General features: G+C 30.4%; 1 protein-coding gene across 1 annotated transcript; it reads right to left on the bottom strand.

Moving 5' to 3' along the window:
- Positions 1–11846: 11846 nt before the first annotated feature.
- Positions 11847–12531, bottom strand: LOC107892983 (uncharacterized). Its single transcript, XM_016817988.2, has one exon. It carries the CDS (start codon positions 12424–12426, stop codon positions 12280–12282), a length of 147 nt encoding a protein of 48 aa, XP_016673477.1. The 5' UTR covers positions 12427–12531; the 3' UTR covers positions 11847–12279.
- Between the last annotated feature and the right edge of the window lie 311 nt (positions 12532–12842).

The following is a 12842-nucleotide window of genomic DNA, read 5'->3' on the forward strand; positions in this document are numbered from 1 at the left end:
AAGCTTGAAGAACAAAGTTTCTTTCTTTTTGTTTCGGTGATACAAACAATGAAGAAAGAAAGAAAACTTATTTCTTTTATGTTTTAATGATATAATAATATAATATTATACTATTACTATTATAACTTTTATATTTAATATATAAAAAGTATATATTAACTATCATTGCCGTCCACTATCTTTTAAAATGGGCTAATTGCCCTTTAAGAACCTCATATTTAAAAGCCACCATCAAATAAGCACTTTACACCTTAATAATCAAACTTCACATTTTATGCAATTTGATACTTTTGTCAATTAAACACATAAACAACAAAATTAATTCACGAAACTTTCACACATTTAAATTCACACATCATAAACACACAAAATAATATTAAAATATTTTTTCAGACTCGGATTTGTGGTCCCGAAACCACTATGTCCAATTAGAGTCAAAATCGGGCTGTTACAGTTTTTGCGGCGCTAAAAAGCACCGCTAAAGGCCTAAAAAAGCGCCGCTAAAAGCCTGTTTTGGTGTAGTGAAATATGGTATAAATTAAATAAAGAAGTGATAAATTGCTGTACGAGGACTTATGATATATGAAGTGTGATGTGAGATTTGAAAATGAGTAATAGCATGTGTATTGAGATTTCTCTCATTGGTAAATGAAATGGGATGCGGAATGATATGTATATGAATATGAGAAAATTTTATATGATATTAATGCTGCTTAAGTGATGTAAAAATTGTTAATAAATATAATTACTTTTGTAAACTTTGTAGAATAGTAAAGATACGATTAGAATATTAATAGGAATTAGTGTGCGTGTTTGTGATAGAAGACTATGATATGTTGCCTTATGCAATTGCATAACTGCATTTTAAGCCCATTTATAGGATGTTTGGATGGATGCGTTACAAGCATAATGCAATTAGGTTGTGCAGTTGGTAATCTGAGTGCTTAAGCTATATTTTACTAAAGTTATTAAGAGTTATGAACTTAATTTGAGATGATAAATTGTTTGATAAGTGTATATGTTTTAAGCAATAAAATTGAAGTAAAAAATGGTTTGTTTCAATGAATAATATATTATAAGTTAAATTAGAAATGAGTGAATAATTAAATACTGAGAAAGCGAATTACAAAAATGAAAAGTTGAAAATCTACATAATTTAATTGAATTGGTGTATGTTACATCCCAAAAATCGGGTTAGTAGAAATTAGGTTAATGAACTGAGAGTGATCATGGTCGAATCTTTTTAGATGATCTTTCGCTCATTTGATAATAAATAAGTATTAAGTATAGTGATTGAGTAGTAGTGGAGTTGTTCTTATGATCTGTGTTCGAATCCCTTCCTTCACATTATTTTATATATGGTGCAATTTTACTTCAAACCTTAACAAAGGTCACACCATGTTTTTAAATTAAATGCTATAGTTTGAGAATAAGGAGTAATGTGGTTAAGTGGTTAGTTAAATTCCCAAGGGTCCTAGGTTCAAATCTCAATACTTCCAATATTTTATTTAATTTTTTTGGCAACTTTTGCATGGGAAAAAGCTTCCATAACCGTCCACTCACCTTTTCTCTTTGAACTAGTTAACTTTCCCTCTTAAACCCCCCATTTTCACTCTCATGATCTCATTTTTGCTCATTTGTCCCCTAAATATGCCTATTTTCTCCACCCTTATCTTGTGTCACATACATTGAACCTAGACAAGGTGAATTACACCTTTTGATGTTCTTTTATATTTTTCCTTCCTCTCCATTTTTGCCACCCTTCTCTTTTCTCCTCCCTTTCCTCTTCATTTTTCTTTCATTTCACCTCCTCAACAAAACATTTTTCCTTAATTCTTTCACATCTCCTCCATTCCTAGCCAATCGCACCACCACCTCACCACCACATCTCCACCGTCAGACCTACATTGTCACCATCGCAGCCTTGCTGCCGCCATCGACCACTATTGTTTTTCACTATTTTCTTATTTTCTCCTCTTCTCTTTCCTAATCAAACCTTGTTTATTATTCGACTTCATATCTCGATTTTATTGAAAGGTTTTATTGTTAATATTTTCTAATCTACCTTTTTTATTATTTTATTTTATTTGTTAGTTCAGAATCCTCCTCTTTAATTGAATCACCGCAAAGATTGTTGAGTCCCCTTACCCTTGAGATTACATAGGTATTGCTAAATCCTTCGATTAGATTATTTTTTTTCTTTAGAGGTGTATTTCTTGTTCATGCATGAAGTGTTTATTTGAAACCCAGGATCCATACTTCATCCTTTAGAGATGTTCGTCATTAGGACCATTGATTAAGTAAGTGATTCTACTTAATCATTTATTCAAAAATATTACTAAAAATGTCAATATACTAACATGGTATTAACGTTTAACTAAGAATTCAAGGGTTGATCTCCTCTCTTAGAGTTGGGAAATAGAATCGTTATTATCAGGTCATACAAATTCAGGTGCGGGTCTAAATTGATACAAGTTATTTATATAACGTAACAATTCCTAAACAAAATATTATTATTTGATTTGTGATTTATGTGAATACTTTAAGTATTCTAAAACGAGAGACTAAATCCGTCGAAATAGACTATACAAGTGATTTCGAGCCAACTAATTTTGTGAAAAGTATGTTGTGTGGTTATGATTTTCACTGTTTGAAATGTATGTTATTTTCATTCCCATATTATGGCATAATTAATTTTACATGACAAATAAATGGTGATATTTTGATATCTTGAAATAATATGTGAAACTTATGTTATAGATGCCCTACATGAAATTATATGATTTTATTTGCATGTTTCAACATGCATAATGTGATAAAATGATATTTTGAAATGAAATATATATATATGTTCATTGTGGCCATTTCACATGCATGGGATGGGATATTGTAAGGAGGAAGAATTGGTGGCTTTGTCTACAACCTACATGGTGGCTTATCCAAAACCTACATGGAAGATTGTTTCTCAATACTGGTGGCTTTGTCCACATATTGGAGTGTTTGGATGGATGAGTTCTGAGAACTCTTATTGGAGTGTAGCGGTGATGGGTAGGATGTTTTATAAAAACTTGCATAATTGTTTTCCAAAAATTGCACTACCATGATCACATGCATAATATTGATTATGTTGTATGATATGTGCTTACTTGATACTTGATAATTGATAAAAGTAACATGTTTTAACCATGTTTTTAATGCATTTTTGGATGACTATTTATGCAAATTGGTGAATTTCATGCTCCTAATCTTTTAAATTCATGTTTCTATATTTAGGAGAGCATTTGTGAGCAAAAAGAGCAAAAAACGAGGAAAAATTGGACATTTGGAGCATATTTCAGGAGCCACACAGACTAAACCTTCTCACACAGGCTGGACACACGATCGTGTGAACCATAGAGGTTGCCACACGACCATGTGCCAGACTGTGTCGATTTTGCGAATCATATTCCAAATACGCAGAAAAGCGTAATTTTTAGGCTTTTCGAGCATTCTAAGACCTATAAATACCAAATAGAAGAAGAGAAAAGGGAGCCATCAAAGAGTATTGAAGAAAAAAACTCAAAGAACACCATTCACGCCGACTCTAAAGTATATTTCCATCAAGATTGAAGACCTCCTTTTAATTTCTTTGAAGTTTTTATGAGTTTCTTTATTTCTTGTGGTTATACTGACTTTGAGTTGTTTTTATTTAAGATTACAAACTAATTTTCTAGATACCTAGGGGAGATGAACCCTATGATGAATTTTTTTATTTGATTATTGTTTTACGCGATAAATACTTGAATCATGTTCTCAATTATGTGTGTTTTTCTTGTTTTAATATTTTCGGAGTATTAATTCATGTTTAATATGCTTAAATCAAAGGAGGAAAAGTCCCTATTTAAGAGTACGTCTAGCATAATTGAGTGGAATTGTATGCAATCCTAAAAATAAGATGACATGAATCTACAGGATTAGAGTCAAATCTAATAGGGGAATCCATAGATCGAGCTAATGCGACAATAAGGGTTTTAATTAGGAGGAAATTTCAATTAATCAACCTAGAGTCGGTTGTTCTTAGTCTTCAAAAGGATATTAGTATATTTTAGGAATTTCTACGAATCAAGATACCAAGTGAATAAATTGTTTAACTCAGAGTCATAATGACAGATGAAGCCTAGGTGGATTTTTTTCCTGGGCATTTGATGATCACTAAACTAACTATAAATACAATAAAGGCAAGTGCACCTATTGAACAATAGTATAGCTATGGTGAGTAGAGAATATCATATCAACGAGGACTAAAAGTATTAGTAATTACTGTTTTTTTATTATTTAGTTGACAATTTGAGGTGATGTGTTTTAATCTAAATTCACTAAACTAATTTAACTAAGAACGCAATTGTAACACCCTTAACCCGTATACGTCGCCGGAATAAGGTTACAGAGCATTATTGGAGTTTTCATTTCAAAACAAACATAAGTTTTAAACATTTTAATTCATATCATTAATCATATCAAACCAATCCATAATATACATTTCGTCCCTTATACGAGCCCTCGAGGCCCTAAAAACACATTAGAAACAAGTCAGGACTAATTCAGAAACTTAGAGAATTTTTTAAGAAACAAAGAAAATTTTCAAAACTGCAAAGGTCACGCAGCCAATAGACACGCTCGTGTGGACATACGACCGTGTCCATGCCCGTATAACTCACTAACTTGGGTCACACAGTCAAGCCACATACCTGTGTGCCAGGCTGTGTACCCTTCAAAATAGCCTCACACACTTGTGTGCTAGGTCGTGTAGTTGCCTGACTTGCAACCTTTTGTATTCTACAGAGGACACATGGCCGTGTGACAAGAATTAGGCCATTTTCAAGCCAATTCTTTCACCCAAATTATGCACACTAGTGCAACTCAAATGCACCCAATTCAAGCTCCAAAATTGTACCTAAAATTCACATAAACAAGATTATACAATAATAATTCATACAACCAATATGCCCTTAGGCACCTCAAGCTACATGACAATAAATGAGTCCAAACACAAGCATACCATAGTCATTAATAACTTAATATTTGCAATCCAAATTCAATACCACTTCATACCATATTTGCCAAATTCCAACATACCAAAAATGATCATTTATATTATGTATTTACTTGACCATTTCAACACAAAACATTCAAGTACCAAAATGACAAAACATTAACCATTATAAAGCCACATATACATACCAAAATATATTGACTATAATATCAACCAAAACACCTATACATGCCATTATAACCTAGACTTAAAAATATCAAAATCTACCGATATAGCTGATGGATAGTGTAATAGATATCCGATGACTTTCCAACTCGATCGAGCTTTCGATTAACTACAAAATATAGAAAAACAACTTAAGGTAAGCAATTCATGCTTATTAAGTTCGCAACATATATAATATGAACTTGTCATTACATTACAAAATCTTGTGACACATATAAATCAATCCAATATAACAATAGCTCATATTTAAGCTTCAACATATAAAATTATGAAATTCATTGTCACACAAGTACACAATTCCTACCTTCCAACCTAATAAGGTAAATTGCATTGAAAACTCTTACTGAAGCTCACACGAAGTGCTAACACAATGGTTGATACCATCCCTTTTCATAATTCGATAGCCGGAGCTATCCTTTTAAATTTTACGATAACCGAAACTATCCATTTTCATAATTTTGATAGTCGTCACCATCCCTTTTCATATTCGATGGTCAAAACCATCCTTTTTCATAGTTGATGGTCCTCACCATCCCTTTTCATAGTTGATGGTCCTCACCATCCCTTTTTATAATCGATAGTCGAATCTATCCATTTTCATATTCAATGGTCGTCACCATCCCTTTTCATTGTTCAATAGTCGAGACTATCCCTTTTCATTAGTCGATGATCGTCAATACACCATTGGATTTTTCCATCGAAACATAATTTGATATTATACAATAATAGCATTTAAATCTTAATCTAAAATGCTACTTAAACATATGAACTTACATCGACGATAAACGTAGAAATAAAGTCGATTAATCCAAAGCTTTTTTTTGCATCGATCTAGAGCCGTACGTGGTCTATCTTAATCATACAAACAAAAGAGTGATGGGCAAACCTTAGGTACGGCTTAAAGAAGAAATTCCAGTGGTGGCTTGATGAAAATGAAGAAGATGAACATTATTTACTTAGTTTAATTTATTTTAATTACTCATTTACCATTTTGCCCATTTAAAACATTAAAAATTTCACTAATACCAAGCCATGTACATCCATTAACTTCATTAATGGTCTAATTACCATATAAGGACTCATACTTTAAGGTTCTATAGCCATTTAATACCTTTAACTTATAGAACTCAAGTTTTGCACTTTATTGGATTTAGTCTTTTTTATCAAATTAAGTATTCTAACGGTAAAATTTCTTAATGAATTTTTTATACAGTAATACTAACATGTTGTAGACATTAAAATAATAATAAAATAAATATTCACCCATCAGATTTGTAGTCCCAAAACTACTATTCTAATTTTATTGAAAACGGGCTATTACGACAATAGAGAATGAATCAAATAAATAATTAAATATTAACCAATGAGATAAACAATACCCAGGAAAGAATCCACCTTTTATTATGAATCTGAATTATATAATTTATTCACTTGTGTCTTGATCTGTAAAAATCCCTAAATTATGTTAATATCTCTTTCGAGAGTAAGAATAACTGACTCTAGGTTGATTAATTAAAATATCTTTCTAATTAAAACCCCTATCATCGCATTAACTTGATCTATGGATTCCCCTATTAGATTTGACTCTAATCCGGTAGATTTATGTCATCCTATTTCTAGGATTGCATGCAAATCCACTCAATTATGCTAGATCTACTCTTAAATAGGGTCTTTTGCTCCACTGAATTAAGCACATTAAACAAGAATTAATATCCCATAAATATTAAAACAAGAAATAAGCATACATAATTGAGAACAAGAATCAAGAATTTATCGCGTAAGACAGAAATTAAATAATAGGATTCATCATAGGTTTCATCTCCCCTAGGTATCTAGGGGATTAGTTCATAATCTTGAATAAAAACATCTCAAAGTCAGAAAAACCACAAGAGATAAAAAAAACTCAATAAAACTTTGAAAGAAATTAAAATGAGATCTTCAATCTTGATGGAGATTCACTTTCAAGTTGGCTTCAATGGCGTTCTTCGATCTTCTCTGATTGCCCCCTTGTGTCTTCTTCTAATGGGTATTTATAGACATTAGAATGCTCAGAAAACCTAAAAATTGGGTTTCCGCGTATTTGGGAAGTAGGGTGCGAAATTGACAGGAGCTGGCACATGGGCGTGTGTCCAGCCTGTGTGGAAATGCTCAGGCCATGTGGCTCCTAAAAACAACTCTATTTGTCTAATTTTGGCTCATTTTTTGCTCCTTTCACTCTCAAATGCTCTCCTAAGTATAGAAGCATGAATTTAAAGGATTAAGAGCATCAAATTCACTAAATTGCATAATTAATCATCCAAAAACGCATTAAGACTGATATTAGAATATGTTACTTTTATAGCTTATCAGCATTGTTCCGCTTCTTGGTTATTATTCAACTATTTTCTAGATTTATTCTTTGCTGACTTCTTTAGTTAATTAATTTAATAAATTTTAGTTTAAACCAATCACTACAAGTTGTCGGTTAGATAATAGAAAGATGATAATTACTAGTACATTTAGTCCTCGAGGAAACGATATCTTTACTTACCATAGCTATACTATTTATCAATAGGTGCACTTGCTTTTGTCGTATTTTTAGTTAGTTTCGTGACTATCATTACTATTATTTAACTTATTGTTATTTAACTTGTTATAAGACTCACACTGAGCTTTATAGCTTAACCCCCTTTAGTTTTTTTGATTTTACAAATAACCTCGAGGTTAGGATGCGATGACGATATTTGGAGGAGTTTCTCAGAATTTTTTTAAAATTAAAGTAATTAAATTTCATTTTGATATTTTGTTATTTTGGGTTTGTAATAAGTTTGATTATGGACTGTGGCGTAAAACTTTACTTTCGTTATTTTTCATTGTTATTTGCATGAATTGCTTGCATGACATTAAGTTTCAAAAACTGCATAAATTAGTATTTGATTAATATTATCCATGAAACTTGGTTTTTATTAAAATTTGATAGAATCACTCTTTTTTGCCACGATAATGAAAACAAGTTTTAAAAAAATATATGACTTAGTTTTTTTTTAGGTTTTAAATTGCATATTGATGTTTTATCGAATTTACATGAAATATTGGTTTTTAGCAAAATATGATTTTAGAAAAATGATTTGTTGCGATTTTCATAAAAATATAACAATATTACATTTTTCCACTACAAATTTGAGAAATAAGTTATTAATAAAATTAGGTTTAATTTCAAAATTTATAATGTTTACAAATGAGATTTCTAAAGACATTTTATTTTATGAATTTAATATGTTTTTTTTTAATAGTGAAGAATAGTCAAGTTCTTTAGTTTTGAATAAATGATTTTGAAATATGATTGAAGTTACAGAAGTTTTGAACAACGATCAAACTTTTACAGATAAAATACTGAAGTCATCGATTTTTAAAATTTCTCGATTTCATTAGTTTAAAATGATTTACGCAAATGGTTTAAAAAAGTACGTTTGAAAACTACGAAAAATTTTCTGGGCCATTTCGGTACTTAATGTAGCTTTCCGAATTTGACCATAGCAACTAGGTCAGGTTTGGGGTGTTACAGTTTATAATTCGAATAAATAAGTTAAAGATTGATTAGTGGTTACTCATCAAATGAGTACGGTATAATGAGTTATGTTATACTATATGTCGATAATGGTAGTAAGAATGATCGTAAAGCAATAAAAATAATAAAAACACGCAGATTTTACATGGAAATTTCTTATCGGGAAAAAACCACAAGTAGAGGAGGAGAAATTCACTAATGTTGAAAAACAACAATACAAGAAGTTTCTGATGATACCAAGTTTTAAGGGTTAAACAATCCTTTTATAATCAACGTCTAATAGAATAAGTATAGTCTTATATGGATTCAACTTGTGCGGCAACGTCAGATCTCTAATTTTGTCTCTCTATTTTATTTCTTTAACAAGTGAGTTTCACCTCTAACTTTTCAAGCTAGATCAAACAGGATCCGGGTCACACAATTCTAACAAGTTATAATTACTTGACGTATAAATTAAATAATTAAGGTGAATCATGTTTGGATGCCTTGATCCTTATTAAGGAAATTAAAAGTGAAATGGAATTAAATCCTTATAATTAAGTAAACCACATGATTGGAAGCTATACTCCTTAAACCATAAGTGAATCACCATAGAATTTAAAAGGGTAAGATAGATAATACTTTTGTATTTACTAAGCAATTTCTACTCTTTAACGCTTTTATTGACTTAAATGCGTAGGTTAAGTCCTAAGAAGATGAAGAAAGTTTTTATTTTAGCTTGATGAATGGATCACATCACATATTAAGGGAGAACCATATATATTTTCATCTTTATCTTATATTAGAGGAGTTTAGAATGACATGTACATAGATTAAGTTTTGTTTAATACTAAGCTTGTAAATAAGATAGTATTTTGATGATGTTTCATGATACCATTGACATTTTTAATTTAAGTTTTGGTTTTGAATTGATTTGAGCATATTGAAAAGATAAAAATTAGGTGAAATGACTTTTGCTAATGGTTTAAATGGACTGGGAACTTCTTGATTTGATATGATGATGTTTGAAATTGATTTGGATATTTTTAAACTAGTTTTTAAATCTCTTGCATCTAAGTATTTGTAGATGACACATTTGTATCGATACCTTGCTAAATTGCTATCAACAAGGCAAGGTATTAGTAACTAGGGAACATGTACAACACATGCTGCCTTGCACCAAACTTGTGTTTTCAAGCCTTAAAATGATGCCCGAACATTCTCGTTTCACAATGAAACTTGAGAATGATCTAAAAATAATTTATAAGAACTCCAAAATAATTGTATAAGAGATAAAAGTGTAATGTGACATTGATTTTACACAAGACTTCTATTTTTCTATTTCTATAAGTGCGCATTTGAAGCCTTTTGGGCAACCAAATTTTATGTCCAAGCACGTAGGACATGATTCAATATGATTTTAAAATGTGTTTAAGTTTTCAAAAATTTAAAATCCAATTTTTAATATATATTTTAAAAATTTTCCTTAATTCAATCTAGTAAAATAATTATAGGCCACGTTAAAGTTATGTGTAAAATTTAGGCCGCAGGTTGCGTCTTTATATATTAGAAGTGGCACCTTTTCATGTTAAATTGTGTAACAATGTGAAAAATTAGATACCATTTTTAGCCAAAAAAAAAATTAAATACCTATATAAGAATTGGGTATAATTTAGCGGCCAATTTACTAATAAAACTTTTTACTGATGTAATGATATCATTAAAAATTGTTAATCTTTGTTAGTCTGTTGCCATGAAATTTTATTGATTAACATGATTATGATTTTCATCCCTATACTCTAACCAAACTTGGAATTTAATCATTGTATTTCTTTTAACATTTGTTAAATAGGGAGAAAAGAGTTGTCCTAAGTTTTAACCCTAAACTTATATTAATCAAGACTTGAAATAAATGCAAGTCTATTGCGGCACCAATGGCATAATTGATAATCATTTCCTATTGTTATCAATCTTAGGACTTCGTTGAATAATATTGTTAAGTGGCTAATGTGGATTTAGAAAAAAAAAATCTAACTCATCAACATAGGGGTTTTTTTTTCCATATGGGAATTAAAATTGCCTTGAATGTCTTTGTTCAAACCAAATGTGTAGACAAAGTTAAGCTTATTGTTGAATCGGATTCCTGAAATGCTCTACAATGGATTATTGATGCCTGTTCTTGCCCATGGACTGTTTGGAAAATTTGCGAAGAAATTGAGGAGCTGTTTGCTGCGATCCTTTACGTTTGTTGTTAGAGAAGCGAACTGTTTAGCTGATACCTTGGCTAAAGCAGGCATGGAAAGATCTTTGTTCTTAGCTTGGTGGTAATCTGTTGTTAGCTGGATTGTTCTTGATCTCGCTCAACATTATGCTACAAAAAAAATGTTAATATAATTTTCCAAATGAGACAAGCATTTTAAGGATGTAATTGAGTCGTGGTGGAATAAAATACAAATACAAATTTGGTAAGACTTTATGGATGAAAACCATTATCCATGTGAAAGGAAAAAATTCCACACCACCCGATGAAGATTTTTAACAGTATCATTCTAAAATATAACAATAACAGAAATGCAAAAATATTAATATATAAAAAATGTTTAATATCAAAAACATTTTCCTAAAGTAATAAAACAAATCTTGAAACCAATATCAATGAAATTGAAATCTTAACTTTTAGATCCCTAATCTTAAACAAAGGGTTTATGTATAGAAATGGTAATTCTTAAGCCCTAAATCCCTTAGCCAATCTCATAAATCTTAAACCCAAATGACTACATTTCTATTTTGATTCATTGTTTCATTCCAGATTTCCTTTATAATTTCCATCCGTGATCTTAATATAAAATTTTGAACAACCATTTTCCTTCAATAATCAAACTCAGGAAGATGCCATGATATAATTATTGTAATTAGTATTTGTTTTATTAAATCATTAAGATTTCAGCATCAAAAACAAAATGAATCATGACAATATATACATATCTTAGATTTGTTTCTTTAAATACAAAACTATGTCATTGTTTTTGGCTTTTTAATTAGTTAGGGATATTATTTGCTAGTTTTAGATATTTCTTTCCTTCACTCATCAAAACATAAAACTTCAAAGCCCTTGCAAAATTAAAAACAAAATGAGACTGCTCATTTATTTAATCTTCTTAAGTGGTTTTAGATTTGATGTTATTGCCACCATAAAATAATGGCTTCTCAACTAAGCAATGAGAGAAAGAGCATTATATACACACACTTAAGATCTATCAACTTTCCAAGCATAAAACAAATTTTTTTCATCATGATCTAGAGAGAAACTTGTTATACCAAGAAGAAGCATGGTAAAGCGAAAAAAGAAAAAAAGTTTATCCTTGTATATATATGTATATTATTTGATATACACATAAGATAAAGGAAAACCTAAAATGTTTACTTGAGCTTGCTAGCTTTAGTTTCCATGTGGTAGGATATGCAGGGATTCTTAATTTCTCCATAATATATACTTTCAGTCGTGCCAACAAAGAAGCATAATGATACATCTTCTTATTATGTAAAGCCTACCTCTTTCTTCCCTAAAGAACCCTCCATTTCCCTTCCAAGACCATGGACAACTCCTCTTTGACCCTCCTATTTTAGAACTTTTCATCTTCATCTCTTGCTTTTATCAAATTTGTGGGCTTGATTGCTTTCTTTTAAGTACTTGAGAGAAGCTTCTCTTCACTGGAATGAGCAATGATTGACTCTTTTTCTTCTTACTTTTTTTCTTTTCGGTTTGCATGAAAAACTAAGCAGCACAAGGTGTGTTTTTTATAGGGACGAAAAGCAAAAGTTTGGGCTCCACGATTGGCCCCAAACTAAAGGAAATTTAGATAAAATAAACTTTCCCTTTTCAATTTTGAAATTAAGTAAATAAAATATAGAATAATTTAATCCGTATTAATTTTAAAATGAGCAACTAAAGAGAATTAATCACAATATTAGTGTTTTTCATCAATTATACATTATTTTGATTAGTATAATAAAAAAAACTTAGCCTTGAAAGTTACACATTATATCAATTTGGTCATG

This window comes from Gossypium hirsutum, chromosome D09, assembly GCF_007990345.1.
Source record: "Gossypium hirsutum isolate 1008001.06 chromosome D09, Gossypium_hirsutum_v2.1, whole genome shotgun sequence".
NCBI lineage: Eukaryota > Viridiplantae > Streptophyta > Magnoliopsida > Malvales > Malvaceae > Gossypium > Gossypium hirsutum.